Genomic DNA, 17206 nt, shown 5'->3' on the forward strand with positions numbered 1-17206 from the left:
ATTATAAGATCTTGAGAAATAGTATAAACTGAGAAGAACACATACTTTTGTGGTTACGGGGGGGGGGGGAGGGAGGGAGGGAGGGAGGGAGAGGGTTTTTTACTGATTAATTAGTAGATAAGAACTGCTTCAGGTGAAGGGAAGGACAACACTCAATACATGGAAGGTCAGCTCAATTGGACTGGACCGAAAGCAAAGAAGTTTCTGGGATAAAATGAATGCTTCAAAGGTCAGTGGAGCAAGGGCGGGGGTTTGGGGACCATGGTTTAAGGGGACTTCTAAGTCAATTGGCAAAATAATTCTATTATGAAAACATTCTGCATCCCACTTTGAAATGTGGCGTCTGGGGTCTTGGATGCTAACAAGCGGCCATCTAGGATGCATTGGTTGGTCTTAACCCACCTGGAGCAAAGGAGAATGAAGAACACCAAGGTCACATGACAACTAAGAGCCCAAGAGACAGAAAGGGCCACATGAACCAGAGACCTACATCATCCTGAGACCAGAACTAGTTGGTGCCAGGCCACAATCGATGACTGCCCTGACGGGGAGCACAACAGAGAGCCCCTGGGGGAGCGGGAGATCAGTGGGATGCAGACCCCAAATTCTCATGAAAAGACCATACTTGGTGGTCTGACTGAGACTAGAGGAATCCCCGCAGTCATGGTCCCCAAACCTTCTGTTGGCACAGGACAGGAACCATCCCTGAAGACAACTCATCAGACATGAAAGGGACTGGACAGTGGGTAGGAGAGAGATGCTGATGAAGAGTGAGCTAATTATATCAGGTGGACACTTGAGACTGTGTTGGCATCTCCTGTCTGGAGGGGGGATGGGAGGATATAGAGAGTTGGAAGCTGGCAAAATTATCACGAAAGGAGAGACTGGAAGGGCTAACTCTTTGGGGGGAGAGCAAGTGGGAGTACGGAGTAAGATGTATATAAACTTATATGTGACAGTCTGACTTGATTTGTAAACGTTCACTTGAAGCTCAATAAAAGTTAATAAAAAAAAAAAAAAGAAGGCAGAAGAAATACAGTGACAACACCAAAAAGACTTGGTCAACCTTCAACCATTTCAGGAGGTAGTATATGATCAGGAACCAATAGTACTGAAGGAGGAAGTCCAAGCTGCACTGCAGGAATTGGTGAACAACAAGTCTCCAGGAATTGTCTGAATATCAGTTGAGATGTTTCAACAAACAGATGCAACGCTGGAAGTGATCACTCATCTATACGAAGAAATTTGGAAGACAGCTAACTGGCCAGCTGAATGGAAGAGATCCATATTTATTCCTATTCCAAAGAAAGGTGATCCCACCGAATGTGGAAATTATAGAACAATATCATCAATATCACAGGAAAGTAAAATTTTGCTGAAGATCATTCAAAAGCCGCTGCAGCAGGATACCGACAGGGAACTGCTAGAAATTCAAGGTGGATTCAGATTATTATGTGGAGCCAGGGATGGTGCACATGTCAGATGGATCCTGGCTGAAAAGCAGAGAATACCAGGAAGACGTTTACCTGTGTTTTATCAACTATGCAAAGGCATTCAGCTTTGTGGATCATAGCAAATTATGGATAGTATTTCAAAGAATGGGTATTCCAGAACACTTAATTGTGCTCATGAGGAAACTGTACATAGATCAAGAGGCAGTCAGTTCGACTAGAACCAAGGGGATGCTGCATGGTTTAAAGTCAGTAAAGGTGTGTGTGAGGGTTGTATCCTTTCACTATACTTATTCAATCTGTATGCTGAGCAAATAATCTGAGAAGCTGGACTATATGAAGAACGAGGCATCAGGGTTGGAGGAAGACTCATTAACAACCTGTTATGCAGTCAACGTAACTTTGCTTGCTTAAAGTGAAGAGGAGTTGAAACACTGAAGATCAAAGACCAGTCTTCAGTATGGATTACACCTCAACATAAAGAAAACAAAAATTCTTGCAACTGGAACAATAAGCAACATCATGATAAATGGAGAAATGATTGTAGTTGTCAAGGATTTCATTTTACTTGGATTCACAATTAACATCCATGGAAGCACAGTCAAGAAATCAAAGGATGCATTGCATTGGGCAAATCTGCATCAGAATACCTCTTTAAAATGTTAAAAAGCAAAGATGTTACCTTCTGCACTAAGTTGTGCCTGACCTATGGTGTTTTCAGTCACCTCATATGCATGTGAAAGCTAGCCCAAAGAAGAATGACGTCTTTGAATTATGATGTTGGGGAAGAACATTGAGTATGCCATGAACTGCCAAAAGAATGAACAAATCTGTCCTGGAAGGAATATAGCCAGAATGTTCCTTGTAAGCAAGCATGGCAAGACTATGTCTTACATACTTTGGACTTGTTGTTAGGAGGGATCAGTCCTTGGAAAAGGACATTATGCTTGGCAGAGGGTCAGTGAAAAAGAGGACGACCCTCAACGAGATGGACTGACACAGTGGCTGCAACAGTGGGCTCAAGCATAATGACTGTGAGGATGGTGCAGGACCGGCCAGTACAGAATTTCTTTCTGTTGTACATAGCATCGCTAATGAGTCGGCACCAACTCGACGGCACCTAACACCCAGATGTCATAAACTTGATTGCTGGAAGTGACGAGGACTTGAAATACTTACTGATGAAGACCAAAAACCATAACCTTCAGTATAGACTACACCTCAACATAAAGAAAACAAAAATCCTCACAACTGGACCAATAAGCAACATCACGATAAAAGGAGAAAAGATTGAAGTTGTCAAGGGTTATCATTCTACTTGGATTCACAATCAACACCCATGGAGGCTGCAGTCAAGAAATGAAAGGATGTACTGCATTGGGCAAATCTGCTGCAAGAGACCTAAAAGCAAAGGTGTCACTCCGAGGACTTAAGTGGGCCTTACCGAAGCCGTGGTATTTTCAATTGCCTCATATGCATCAGAAATCCATGCAAAGAGTAAGGAAGGGTGAAGAATTGACTCCTTTGAATTATGGTGTTGGTGAAGAATACTGAATGTGCCATGGACTGCCTGAAGAATGAACAAGTCTGTCTTGGAAGAAGTATAGCCAGAATGATCCTTAGAAGCGAGGATGACTTTGTCTGATGTACTTTGGATGTCATCAGGAGACCAATCCCTGGCGGACATCATGCCTGGCAAAAGTAGAGGATTAGTGAAAAAGAAAAAGATCCTCAAGGAAATGGACTGACACAGTGGCTGCAACCATGGGCTCAAACATAGCAACGATTGTGATGGCACAGGACCTGACAGTGTCTTATTCTGTTGTATGTAGGGTCACTGAGTAGGAATTGACTCAATGGCACCTAACAACAAAGTCATACAGTCTAACTCACTTAGTGATGGATTAATATGTATCAGTAATTCTCAAATTGTTTTGTGATTCTACTGTATTGAATTACCTTGTAGTGTTTATTTCAAGACCCAATTCTACAATTACTGAATTAAGGTATTCAGAATAGACAAAACATACTCAGAGGATCCTGGGAATCTCACAAGTAGCCGAATAGATCCACTCAATGTCCTCCCAGATACAAATGCAGTCTATTTTTTTTAGGAGCTATCGAGTCAATTTTTGACTCATAGCAACCACACGTGACAAGAGCAGAACAACCCCATATGGTTTCCTAGGCTGTAACCTTCACAGGAGCCCTGGTAGTACAGTGGCAAAGCTCTCTGCTAACTGAAAGGTCAGCAGTTCAACCCACCAGCCTCTCTCAGGAAGATGTGGCAGTCTGCTTCTGTAACGATGTCAGCTTTGGAAACCCTGTGGGTCTGTTCTACACTGTCCTATAGGGTCACGGAGTCAGAATTGACTGGATGGCAATGGGGTTTTCTTTTTGATTAATCTTTACAGACAGAGATCACCAGATCTTTCTCCTGTGGAGCTGTTGTGTAGGTTTGAATGGCCAACGTTTTGGTTAGCAGCTGAGCACTCAAACCTTTTTAATTCAGCTCTTTCCAGGATTAAGATGTTTATCAAAATAAAAGGTACACATTATTTATTAAGCTTGTAATAATTTTATTAATAACAGCAGCAAAGTTTATATTTACATGTATATATAAGACAGATTTTATTCATACTTTCACATATAAAAATATAGAAATACTTACATATGTACAAAGAGATTAAAACAGACTTCAGAAATAAGGAAAACAAGGAAGATATTACAAAGGCTTTTTTTGGGAAACACACACACTGAAAAAGAGATTTAAGAGAGGTGACAAAACATTTAAATTAACAGACTCCAGAAGTTGATATTTCAATTGGTATTAATGTGGTAAGGCAAATAAAATGTCTCAATGTAGTCAACATTTAAGACTGTTCAGATAAAATTATATGGCCTTCCTTTACCATAATATGGAATCAATTTTATTTTACTCTCAGAATCATAAATATCAGATAACTGCCTAACTAGTTTTCCTTTCTTAAAATATTAAATTTTCTGACCTGTTGTGAAAATTTTAAATTTCTTCACATTAAATTATAAAATGTTTCAAGAGGTTGTGTGTCCTCTTTATTCACTGGGGAAAAAGCTCCACATCCTACATCAATTTCAATATAAAACTGAAAATCACAATACATTTATTTTCATAAATTAAAAGCTAACATCTTCTAACTAACCTCCATGGGTCAGTTATAATAAGAGATCATAATCTTCGTAAATTCTTTTTGCTTTTTTTAGTACCAGGCAGAGGTCCCGTTTTAAAACTGGCTCTTAGAGGATTGCTACTTGAACAGTTTTTGGTGGTGTGATAGTCACAAAGACACCTTGTACAATAATCAAATCCACAGCTTTCTCGTTTGCAGGTGGCCCGCTGTAAATAGCCATCATATTTTGCCGGTGAATTACAGCGAACACAGGCTTTGAGGCTTTCACTATTTTTCAAAGTCTTAGCAACCTAGAAAGAAAAAAATCTATTACTAACAAATTTGAGTAAGGACTGAATGTAATTTAATTAATAAAATCAAGAAGGGCACACAAGCATCATGAGGTAAGAAATATGAAAGCAGTGGATAAGAAAGCTAAACTCTCAATTAAAACTTTTCCACGTCTGCCCCCTTCCCAAATACATGTACAAAGCACCAATTTTACGCATAAGACAAGTCCTACCCTTAAGATCATTGTTCAATGGGTGAGAGGACATTACTTGTCAATAGTTCTGGTGGCTATTTCCTACTGATACTTCAAATATATATATATATTTTTTACTTCATGAATGTTGTCTACTCATGTATCAATGCCTAACTTAAATGCAGCAGTTCTACTCTGGAGTACATGGCATCACCATAAGTAGAACTGGCTCAAAGGCAACTGGTTTGGTTTTGGTTTATCACATTACATGGCATTTATTTCTATGTAGCTATCTCCAATTCTAGATTATAAGGCTAGCAAGGCCATCATTTTATCTATGCAGTATCTGATACACGGAGATGCTCAAGAAATGCCTTTTGAATATATCTGCATATTGGATCACAGTCATTACATCACAAACATTTAAGACAGAAACTATCACCACTACCAGTTGCCATCAATTTGATCTTGACTCATGACAACTATTATAGTTTAGAATAAAGGGGCTAGAGATAAGAGCACCCCCTCTCACTAATAATTTCCTAATGGTGCTAATTATATAATTAAATTTAAATTACTATTCTCATCAGAAGAGCCCTGGTGGTGCAGTGGATAAGATCTCTGGCCTGCTAACCAAAAGGTGGGCAGTTTGAATCCATTAGCCGCTCCTTGGAAGCCCTATGGGGCAGCTCTACTCTGTCCTGTACGGTAGATATGAGTCAGAAGCGACTTGACAGCAACAGGTTATTCTGATCAGATGTCCAAACGTGGTAGGGAACAAATTAGTTAGCTTTTATCTAAGGCCAGATGACATTTTGACCTTAAAATTCTTTTCTATTCCTAAATCCTTTTAACAGTCAATGACCCATGTTTCTAATTTATTGATAAACAAAAAATTACCTCAGAGAACTCATTATATCGACTGTAAGTAGAACCTTCCTGATCACCTTGATTGGATAACTTGGCTCGAGTATCTCTTTTTGGGAGACTCTGGGTTGCTGACTTTTGAACAGAAGCTAATGCTGTTCTGAACATAATATGTTCCCTGGTTGAAGCATGTGGTGAAAACTTAGTAATGTTTTCCTAGTTTAAAAAAAAAAAATTTATTAGGACTTAAAAACTTATTTCCTCTTTTCTCAGCAATCATACATTTTTACTGTGTGTGTATATACTAGGGGAAACTAGGCACGCACTTAAACAGACATACAACCAAGTATTTGAGGCCTAATATCTAACACTAATTGCAGACATTTTGAACCAGAAAACTGTGAGAAAGCACTTCACATGCTTAGTCTACACAGCACTTACTACCTGGTTTATAACTAACCTATGTCAAAGCACTACTGTCCAAACAAAAGGTCATTCTTCCCACAACCAGTAGATGGTGATAGTCACTTTGAAGTGTCACCTCAGCATTAAGAACAGATTTAAAACCTTTCAGATCCGAAAATTCTCCATTATTAAGACCAGTTTATCAATAAAGAAACTGACCTTGGAGCATTAAGCAGTAATTTCCTAAAACTATACAGCTAGTGAGCTCCAGCACTGACGTTTGGACCTAATACGTCTAACTCAAAAAAAAAAAAAATCACATGTAGATCTTGATTCTCAGAAACATCTCCAAAGTTACTATTTTGGAAAATAAACGCATGCCCTCCTACGAGAAGGATATTCAATATGTTGATAATTTACTGTTTTTCTAGTAACTGGGAAAAAAAAATTTACATCCCTTATTTTTTAATACCCAAGAAATGCAAATGAAACGGGTTTTCCAAAACTTATTTAAAAAGACACATACATACAAATGGCAACCACGACTGACTATATGGTAGACTCTGACAATATGAGAACTAAGTAATTTACCCTTTCTTACTTTTGGACATTATATTTCTATGGAGAATCCAAGAAATGACTGTGGTGGATTCCCCTCTCCTTATTTTTGAATAAAAAAGATTTCCAGATTATCTGTTATCTTTCTTGTTTCTAAAGATAACAGAGTACTAACAATGTATTTTAAAAGGAAAACATTAACTATAAAGACTTACAGAGACCCTCTGCATGGCTTTATTGTACAATTGGAAAGCGTCCTTATCATCTTCGAGAATCTTCTTCCAAGTTGTACTCACTTTAGCCACACTGAAAAAGTAAGTGGTTACAATTGAAACATCACAAACAGATAAGATAAATATAATGCAAAAGCATTTAACACTGCCATAAAAAAGGGGAAGAAAAAAAATCATACTAGCAGTGGTTTTCAAAACCTGGCTGAACTTTACAGTTGTCTAGGGCACTTAAGATTTAAGGATGCCCCATGTCTAAGCATTTTTGTTTCACTGGTCTAAAAACGGGCCTCAGCTTCTGCATTTTTTAAGAACTCCACACCAAGTAATTCAAAATGCACTCAGGCTTAAAAACCACTGCTTTTACTTAGTTTTTTCACAGTATCTTTAAGTTAAAGTTGTCGCCATAGTGTATACAGCACCGTGTTAGTACTGTATTTGGTAAAGGTTGTAGACAAATTTCCAAATACTCTAGAACAAACTACTTTTAGCAGAAATCAATATAAGGTTCCCAAGAAACGGTCATAACCAGATCCCTGTTTGTGGGTCTCTGTATTTTCACTGCTGTCAAACTTAGGAGAGTCCTACATGGAAATGGTAAAAAAATAGAAGCTATTTCATACTTTCAGGTATAACAAAAATCATGCCTATTGGACCTGCAGGCTGGAACCAGGCTGTTTTTTCATAGGTAAGCTTGAAAGACGCAGCTTACGTGTTAAAGATTTTAGAACTGAAAGGAATAAAGATCCTCATCTAATAGAAATAACTGTCTAACAGTACAAATATAAAACTTGAAATGACTTCATTAAGTGCATTTCTTTCACTTATCAATAGCACGCAGGTAGTAAAATATCATCTCTCAGGCAAAATTCATCACCTTCTTGAACAACACTGAAAAAGACTACCCGACACCATTCTTTGATGAGGTGGGGGTGTTGAACCAAGTTAACAAAACTGTTCAGCAACAATACTCACCTGATTAAGTCCATATCACTAAGCTGTGCTAAAATATCTGCTAGGAGAAGTTTCAGTCCTCTTCGAAAGAGTTCGCTGAGAATATCTACACACTCTAGGCCCATTTTCCTGCCAATTATATTTTGTAGTCCAAAATTCCCACTGGATAAAATTTTCTTTAGTATCTCTCGATCTACTTTAGGATTTCGTTTGACATTCTTTTTCAGTGTTGAACAAACGACTCTTTCAAAATGAAGAACTGGCAGTAAACTTTTGTTGGGATACTGGTCTGGGCTTTGTGTCTGTAGCAGGCAGGACTGTAGACTGTCACTGGTATTTTCCCCCAGAAGACTACCCTCTTCATGTTCGTTGAGGCCACTTTGCTGAGAAAATGAGGAATAGCCACTGTCTTCATAAAATCTACTGGTGTCCAGTTCTTCTATTTCATTTGACCTATCAAGTATATGCTGTACATGTTGATTTTCCTTGTTATGCAAAGGCATGCTTTCAGTTTCAAGTTCTACAGTTGTGGGGTTCACAATGGGTGATCCAATATATGATAACCTTTCATAGTCTTTAGTGCAGTCTTTACAAGAACCTTCCAAATATGCAGGAGTGCAGGAGCCCAGCCTTCCACCATCATCAGGTTTTACCAGTTTAAGTCCAGAATGAACATGATCACAATTAAAATCACACTTCATTTTGACAGAAAGAGTGGTATTTTCTTCTTTATAACCTACAAAAAAAAAAACGCACAACATAGTTACTTCTTAATGGCAAAATTTCCACACATCCCTACTTCTTAAAGTGGGATACATCTATTAAAACCAAACCCACCACCATCGAGTCGATTCCAACTCATAGTGACCCTACAGGTTAGAGCAGAACTGCTGCATAGGGTTTCCAAGGAGTGCCTGGTAGATTTGAACTGCTGATCTTTTGGTTAGCAGACACAGCTCTTAACCACTACTCCACCAGGGTTTCCTAAACTGGGATATATACAGATTTAATTATTTTGTATTCTCTCAGCACTTACAGATTTGCTTATGTTGTTGTTAGTTGCCACTTACTCGATTTCATTTTATGGTGACCCCACATGTGCAGAGTAAAACTGCCCCATAGTGTTTTCAAGGCTATGAACTTTCAGAAGCAGACTGTCAGGCCTGTCTTCTGATGCGCCTCTGGGTGAATCTGAACCACCAACCTTTGGGCTGGCAGTCGAGTGCTTAACCATTTGAGCTACCCAGGGACTCCAACTGGTTATGTGTACTTGCCTATAGAGTTGTGAAATTCTCTAAGTTTAACTATGGAGATGTGACAAAAACATGTTGAAGTCTTCCTTTAGTCTTACAAAGGGTATTTCAGAACAGAGTGCCTTTGGGTCTGTATAACATACATATCTAATTTAATTAAAGATGATGGCAAAGAGATTACTTAATAAATGATGAAATCTGATGCATCAGAAGTGTGGGGTCTGAGGTCTAAGCTACCTTCATAGTAATCAAATACTTCTAGAATCACTGTTTATACCCTGGACTTAGAGTAGCATTATAGTTAGTTAGCTTTGACTTATACACAATCCATGTCACTGACTAAAACTGGTTAGTTGAGACCAGTAGGGAAAGGGCATGTGTAAGGGTCAAAACAGTCTCATAAGAGTAACAAAAGATGTGTATATTAAACATTAGCAACTATTTTAAGCCTTAGAACAATTAATCAAGAAATCACCAGGAAGCTCATCTCAGAGTTTAGGGCTCTTACAGGCCTCCTCTCTAGCCATGGTAAATTACATCATGCCTCTTAGGCTTAGTCAACATGGGGCCCCCAGATGGTCTCTCCCGCTTGGTCTGGTCAGGCCCCTACCATTAGCCTCAGGTGTGGTCCAGCTCTCAGGAACCAAGAGCAAAGGCCGAATTACTCTTTTCCAGGTGACTCTTCACCTCACAAAGAATGGCACTCCATACAGTTCAAAACCAGATATAAAAATGTGAGGGTGGTAGGAAGGTGGGTACAAATTACTGTTCAATTGTGTTAAGATATTGTTCATTAGAATTCATAATGATTCATTAACTTCATCCTCAAGAAAGTCAAACACTTACTCAGGGTTGTAGCAACTCCCCCTCTCCCATGTGCACAGGGTCTGTGAAATCAGTTAAGATATAATGGAGCAGGAGGCAGCATTTTAAGAGGGCAGTAGAGGCAGGGAAGGGCATTAAGTAAATATAACCTGAGCAAAGGCACAACAGTGGGGGAAGAATATAGTAAATGGGTTCAGCAGAACTATATATAGCATTGTTGGAGGCAGAGTATACGAGTAACGAACACTGGGGATGTAAGGTAAGGAAAACCCCAGAAAGTCTTGAATGTCAGATTAAGTGTTAAAGTTTCAAATGTATCCCATCCACCACCCCCCCACCTCAAGCTAATCATATGTAGGTAATATTTTATTCTATAAGTAAATGGAAAACCCTGGTGGTGTAGTGGTTAAGTGCTATGTCTACGAACCAAAACGTCAGCAGTTCGAATCCACCAGGCGCTCCTTGGAAACTTTATGGGGCAGTTCTACTCTGTCCTATAGGGTCACTATAAGTCAGAATTGACTCGATGGCACTGGGTTTTTGGGTATAAGTTTTTAGGTGTACATACCAGTATGTATGTTTAGTTTATACTAAATACTGGTACTGTCCATACCAATTTAATTTTTTTTTTTTACTTTAGAGCAAAGCCTTTCAAGTCACAGCACCAAAGAATACTGTGATAAAAGTAGCCCTGTAGGTAAAGACTGCCTTTAAATTCTCACAGTGACAGACACAAAGTAGGTGCTCCAGGACCCCACTAAACCTTGGACAAAACCTAAAATTTAGGTTTAAACGAAAAGTACAAGGGCATAAAAAAGTAAATAAAAAATGCAAATTCCCTAACTCTAGAACAAATTATAAAATTCTGAAATTGTTTCTATTTCTAACCCAACTAAAGAATTAAGTCTGATTTACATGTGACCACAATCTATCTGAGGGTAAAATGGAAGCAGAAGGCTGGTACAGAGGCATGCCCTATACTGTTTGACTGCCTAAAGCAAAGAAGCCTGAAAGTGTACTTCAGGAACTCTTTTTCTTTTAATTCCTCTCAAAGGCATTCTCCACCCGCCCTGTCTTTAGAACTGAGTTACTGGGAGACCATCCTATAAAATCCAAAACCAAACCACTGCTTTTAGGTCAATTCCAACCCATGTTGACCCCATGTGGCTGTGACCTTTCAGAAGCAGATTACCAAGGCCTTTCTTCTGTGACACCACAGGCTGGATTTGAACTGTCAACCTCTCAGTTAGTAGCTGAGGGCAAACTGTGAAACCCAGGGACTGGTCAGGTATTTTGTAGAATGTCCCTCAATTTGGGTTTGTTCTGTATGTTTCTCGTAGTAAGGCTAGGGTTAGGTTTTTTGGAGGAGGACAACAGTAAAGTGCAGTCACCATCACATCATATTAAGAGTGTATACTATCAGCATGATTGATTACTGATGATGTCAATCACCTGGCTGAGGGAGTGTTTGTCTACTGTGAAGTTACTATTTTTACCTTTTCATACCACTCTCTTCGGAAGGAAGTCACTATGCACAGCCTATACCTAAAACTTTGTTTCACCTCTCTGGGGGTGAGTAAATAACATAAATCTTAACAACACTTCAAAAATAAGTTGAGTAAGTACCACCTTTTATACAAAACAAAACTGACGAGGACAGGCTAGAGCCCATTTTTTTTTTTTTTTTTTGACTAGCTCAATGTTTTCCAATTACCAAGGCAAGTGTTCCTAAACAATCCAGGAAATCTAAGTTCATATAGCTGATCTGATATTAACCACAACGGGAGAAAATACTACACAGTTCTAAGACCTCTTTAATCAGAGAAATGAGAGTTAAGAGTCTAGTTCTGCCACTTCATTCATTTAACCAATGCCTACTCAGTGACAGGGTGGGGGGAGGGGAAGATGTCTAGAGAGGGTGACATTTTGAGATCTGAAAGCCTTGTGACATGCTGGTGAAGAGTGTTCCAGACTGAGAGAAACATGGAAAGCAAGAACAAATTTAGAATGTTCAAGGAAGAGAAGGGACTGCATGGCTGCAACTTAGTGAGCTAAAGGAAGAATGAAAAACAAGGTTTCACTTCAAAAATAAATGAAACTTTGGGAGGTTCTAGGTAGAGGAGAAAAATTTGGTTTACACTCTAAAAAGATCATTGACAGTTGTGGATAACGGATTATAGGAAGACAAAAGTGGAAGCAGAAGGCCAGTTAGGAGTGTATACCACAGGAGTTGCTGAGATTTGGGTAGCCAGGACTAGGAAGATTACAGTGGAAATGACGCTGATTGAATGGACTCAAGATATACTCAGGGGAGCAAAGCCAATAGAGCTTGCTGATGTTCTGGATATATACAGTGAGCGGAAAGGAAATAAAAACTACTGTGGGGTTTAAGGTTTGAGCATCTATACTAAAGTGCCATTTCTTCAGTTGGGAAAAACTGAGGAGAAAAGTTAAGCACCCCTTTTGTAAAGTTAACTCTTTAAAGCCTCAGTTTCCTCATCCGTAAAATGAGACTCAGATAATAAAATTGTATTAAAGCATGGCAGTGTGCCTGTTACACAGGATCTAATCAAAAGATCTACTTTTACCACATTATTCATCATAAATCAAACCTTCATTTTTTTCTTTGCAAATCATGAACATCTAAAATTAGTAAAATATATTCCACACAGAAGTATACATTTCAAGACATACCCAGTTCAAATGAAAATCCTTGTTCAGCCTTCTGACTATCTCTGTGACCATTCATATGTAACGTTCTGTTAGTCTCCCTTTCATTTTCTCCAAAACGAAGGTACTAATATCTACATCAAGGAATTGTTGTAAAGACTCAACATACTGCATGTTTTACACTTTTCAGTCACTCACATTCCAACCATGAAAAAGTGGTATCATAATTAAGTGTACAGAGTTTTACTTTCTATTTAACTTTTAGATATAGATCTGATACTTCATATTGCACTACCATAGTTAAATTAAGATACTGTTTAAAAATTTTCCTCATTCCTTCCAATATATTAGTTAATGAAGGTCTGCATTTCCCCAAAACTTGTAGATAAAACCACCATGGCGTCCAACGTTAAGCATGGCTATTCAGTTGCTTAAGAATCTGAAAGGGGAGTCCTGTAGCCATAAACTGCAAGCCAGTCACAAACTAGAATATTTTAGAAAAGTCTATCTTCAAAAATACCCAGATGCAAGAATTTATTTCCTCAAACCTGTAGACAGGAGGGAAAAAAAATCCCCAGTACAGTAAATGTTCTCTGAGGGGCAAGGTAGTAAAGAAACCTGGAGTGAAACAACCAAACAAAAACCTTCATAAAGCTATCAACCTTCAGAATTTTGTAGGGAGACTTATGAAGATAAATATTTTGGCCTGTTAATGCACTTTTTTTTTTTTTTTCCATTTTGAGCATTCTAGGTTCTTCTTCTAATGAAAAGGGCATGTTTCAGTGATTATCAAGCACTTCAAAACTGAATTACAAGTTTTTTAATTTTTCATAATTTCTGAGGTAAAATAAATGCTTTTGAATCTCTCTTAGAGAGCAAGAAAGGATAGTAATAAGCGTTTTCCAGTGTCTACCATTCTATTCTACTCAAGCTTTGGAATAAAGGAATATCCAATTCTTCAGGGGAAAAATAGTATCCGATTTTCACAAAGTCAGCTAAATATGGGCAAATTCACTGTTTTATATAAAAGAATGCTCTCTCTTTTCCCTCTGCTTTCGACTCCAGACCTTGAGGCTGAGATACTGGGCAAGGGGAAAAAAGGGGAAAATGAACGTTTTTGTGTGAACATTCCAGTTGAGTTTGGCCCGAGGGGGACCCCTCCTTTTGGCGGGAGTGGGCAGGGAGACCCTGAAATGCTGAGGGGCCGGAGGGATGGCCCCTCAGGGCGCGGGACGTGCGGAGGAGGCGGGAGATAACACCAGCAGATCTCCCGCGCCCGCCACAGGACTGAGGCGGCGAAAAATCGGGAACGTGTACTTCGGTTCTGAGGATGCGGGGTAGAAATAATCCAAAGGGGGAGCAGGGAGACGGAGTTCGGCACCTGGCCCGACTCGGGGGCTGCTGGTTCGCGCGCCCTGTCAGAGCCAGAGGCCCCGGGTGGGGGAGGGGAGGGGGCATTTGGCGCCTAGTCAGCGGGCGGGGATAGGTGGATCTCCCAGGAAGGCGAAAGCGCACCCTAGCAGCCACGACCTCCGGCCCTCCGAGGGTGGCGCTCGGGTCTGCCGTGGCAGCGGGACCGGGGCCTGCAATCCCGCCTCGGCACACGGACCACCTCTCCTGAGCCCCCCGGGCCACCTCTCCTGATCCCCTCGGGCTTCTCGTCCGGTCTCAGGAACGCCGCCGCCTCCGCCCAGCGTGTGGCGGAGCGGCCGGGTTCGGGGGATCCCGGCGAGGGGGTCCCAGGGTCACCACCCACCCCCGGAGTGCGACCCCTGCCTTGGCCCTCTCCCCTCACTCACTATCCGAGGGGCGCGGGTGCCTGGTAGCTGTCAGGGGACTGCAGCGGCAGGAGCACGAGAGTGGACTTGAGCAGCAGCTGCAGGGACTCCGGTTCATGCCAGCGGAGGTGGCCTCGGCCTCAGGTGAGGGAGCAGCTCGAGCAGCAACAGCACCCGCCGCTCTCTTCATAAAGCTGTGTCATCTAAAAGGCGCCAGCTGGTACTTTTAAAATCTTTGAATTTGGTGCCCAAATCCATGCGGCCCAATAGGACACGTCGCTCTCACATGCGCACCAATAGCGGGGAGGTGGGCGGAGGCGCCGCCACCCTAGGCCAATCCGAGGCTCCAGAGGCGGGGTCGGCCTCCAAGTCCAGCCTCCTCGCATCTCTCCGGTTCCGCGCGTCCTGAGAGATGCTACGACAGGGGCGGGGCTAGGGGCGGGGTCCCGCTGCACGTGGAGAGGTCCTGCCACGCATGCGCCCGCCAGCCACCCTGCCATCCATAGGCCTCCTGCGAATCCTGAATTCAACCTGAAGACAGCTCCGGTTTCCGTCTGAGGATCTCCGGTGAGTAAAAAGGGTAGCCGACTTTCTTCGGTCATCTCACAAGTGGTAGCTGGGTTAGCGGCGACTCTGGTCGTCCGGGAAGCCAAACTTTCCGGAAGGTGAGCCCTCCCCCTCCCCTACCTACCCCGCCTCTCTAGAATTTGCCCGCGCGCTTCTCGCTCCCTCGTAATTTTGCCCCGCCCCTGCTCTTGCTTCTGCGCAGTCACCTTTGGTGGGCGTGGCCGCGGAGTTGGCGGGTTGGCGCGTGCGTGCTGGGGCGCCCCTCGTTTCTCCTCGGGGACCAAAGAAGAGCTGGCAACGGTGGGCGGGTCCGGGGGCCACCTGCGCGGGAGGGCGCGGCAAGGCCGGGGCGGCCACTACTGTGGCGGGAGACCTGCAGCTGAACATCTCGCTGGAACCTTCCGGTGGGGGTGGGGACAGAGTCATTTCTTCCCTGTAGGCGCATTTATTTTTATTTGCAAACACAGTTCTTCAGGCACCATTGTTGTGTACGGACGTCAAGTTGAGTTTGTATCTTACGCTTTCCTGGGTTTTTGTTTCTTTCCTTTAAGGGCCACTCGCAGAAAGCCTTAGTCCTGTTCCAAAAAAAGAGGCTGCACCAAGAATCCCGTTGCCGTGGGAGTTCAATCCCCACTCCTCTGTGCTTGAAGCTCCTGGCTGAGTGGATGCTTTTCTAGTGATGGCAGGAGTGGGTGTCAGTATCAAGTCTTTGATGACACATTGTACAGTATTATCGGTCATGCTGATCTTTTCACTAGGTGTGTGCACTTAAGCAGTGACAGTGTATTTCCTGGACTCGGATTTTGGCCACAGCAGAGTAAAGCCACAGAATAGAAATTCTCCCAGAAGTTCAGTGTCCTGAATTTGCTGTTTACCCTTTCACTTTTCTGCACCCTTTTCGAGGGTATTTGGGTTACAGCACACCCTCAGTTCAATTGGCGGCCAGTCCTATTTGAGGCGGGGACCGAAGGTGCTGAGTGGATCCCGCTTTATGTAAAACTTTGATAATGACTTCATCATGGATTTTTTTTGCATTAATTTTTCAGTTTTAGAAATATTATATTAAACTAGTATTTATTACTGACATTTTCGGTGTCCCCTTAAATTCTGCAGCTGAGGAGAGTGTCTTACTCCCCTCTCCTTAGGCTCGCCCTGGAGATAAAAGTGTTCCGTCCTTTAGGAAGTTTACATACTAACGGGGAAAATTTTTGACAACAATTTCAGAAAATGAAAGAGGAAAATAAGTAATGGGATGTGGAGTGAGGGCAAAGATTAACGACTTTGGGAGGTCTGGAAGGTTTCTCAGGCGGTGGACCTAGGTTGAATGGCAATGCAAAGATCTGCTTAATAGCCAGGAGACTGAACAAGCTTGGCTTGTTATAAGGCTAGAAGGAAGACCAGAGGCTGACCAGAGTTCATTGAGCAAGGGAAAAAGCAGATGGGGTCAGAGAGGTAGGCAGATGCCAGATTGTGAGACCTTGTAGGTTTATAATATTTTGGAGTTTTCTGATTGCAAAGGATAGCTGTTGCAGGGATTTTACCAAGGGAGTTGTTTGTTGATTATTAAAACCATGTTAGCTTTTTGTTTTGTGCTAGGCACTTCGTAAATGTCAGCCTTCAATTCTCACAATAACCTTAGCATTTTCATTTTATGATGCTGCTGCTGAGAAGTCATTCCCACAGAGCCACACAGCTACTAAGTGAAGATTCCAGCCCTAGTGTTCAGGATTCAAAAAGTCCAGATACTTTTCCTGTGTTATAAAAACAAAACGCTGGGGAATATTTGCTGGGCTCCTGGCTTATCGTACATTTTCACACATCACTTCCCTTGTTTGACCTCAGAGATCCCCTTCATTTTACTTTTATTTTCAGGTGTGGATGGAAATATGAAATTTTAGGAGGGTCCTCATTAAATTAGTTCTGAATGTCTGGAGTATAACCTTTGGATCATAACTACAGTTTAAGTCATTTTAGGTAATATTAAAAAGCCAAGCATGTTTTATTGTTTACTGTGA

At 41.5% G+C, this 17206-nt stretch overlaps 1 protein-coding gene across 2 annotated transcripts; it reads right to left on the reverse strand.

Moving 5' to 3' along the window:
• Window positions 1-1012: 1012 nt before the first annotated feature.
• On the reverse strand, window positions 1013-15332 carry FBXO5 (F-box protein 5). 2 transcript variants are annotated; one of them, XM_003404076.4, is made up of 5 exons: window positions 14646-15332; window positions 8120-8834; window positions 7130-7220; window positions 5985-6167; window positions 1436-4911 (listed from the first exon to the last, which is right to left on the reverse strand). In XM_003404076.4, the coding sequence occupies exons 1-5, from the start codon at window positions 14812-14814 to the stop codon at window positions 4660-4662; spliced, it is 1410 nt and encodes a 469-aa protein (XP_003404124.2). In that variant the 5' UTR covers window positions 14815-15332; the 3' UTR covers window positions 1436-4659. The 2 variants fall into 2 exon arrangements, with proteins under 2 accessions (XP_010591710.2, XP_003404124.2); XM_010593408.3 differs by lacking the exon at window positions 5985-6167 and having other exon boundaries at window positions 1013-4911.
• Between the last annotated feature and the right edge of the window lie 1874 nt (window positions 15333-17206).

Source organism: Loxodonta africana, chromosome 1, assembly GCF_030014295.1.
Source record: "Loxodonta africana isolate mLoxAfr1 chromosome 1, mLoxAfr1.hap2, whole genome shotgun sequence".
NCBI classification, from domain to species: Eukaryota; Metazoa; Chordata; class Mammalia; order Proboscidea; family Elephantidae; genus Loxodonta; species Loxodonta africana.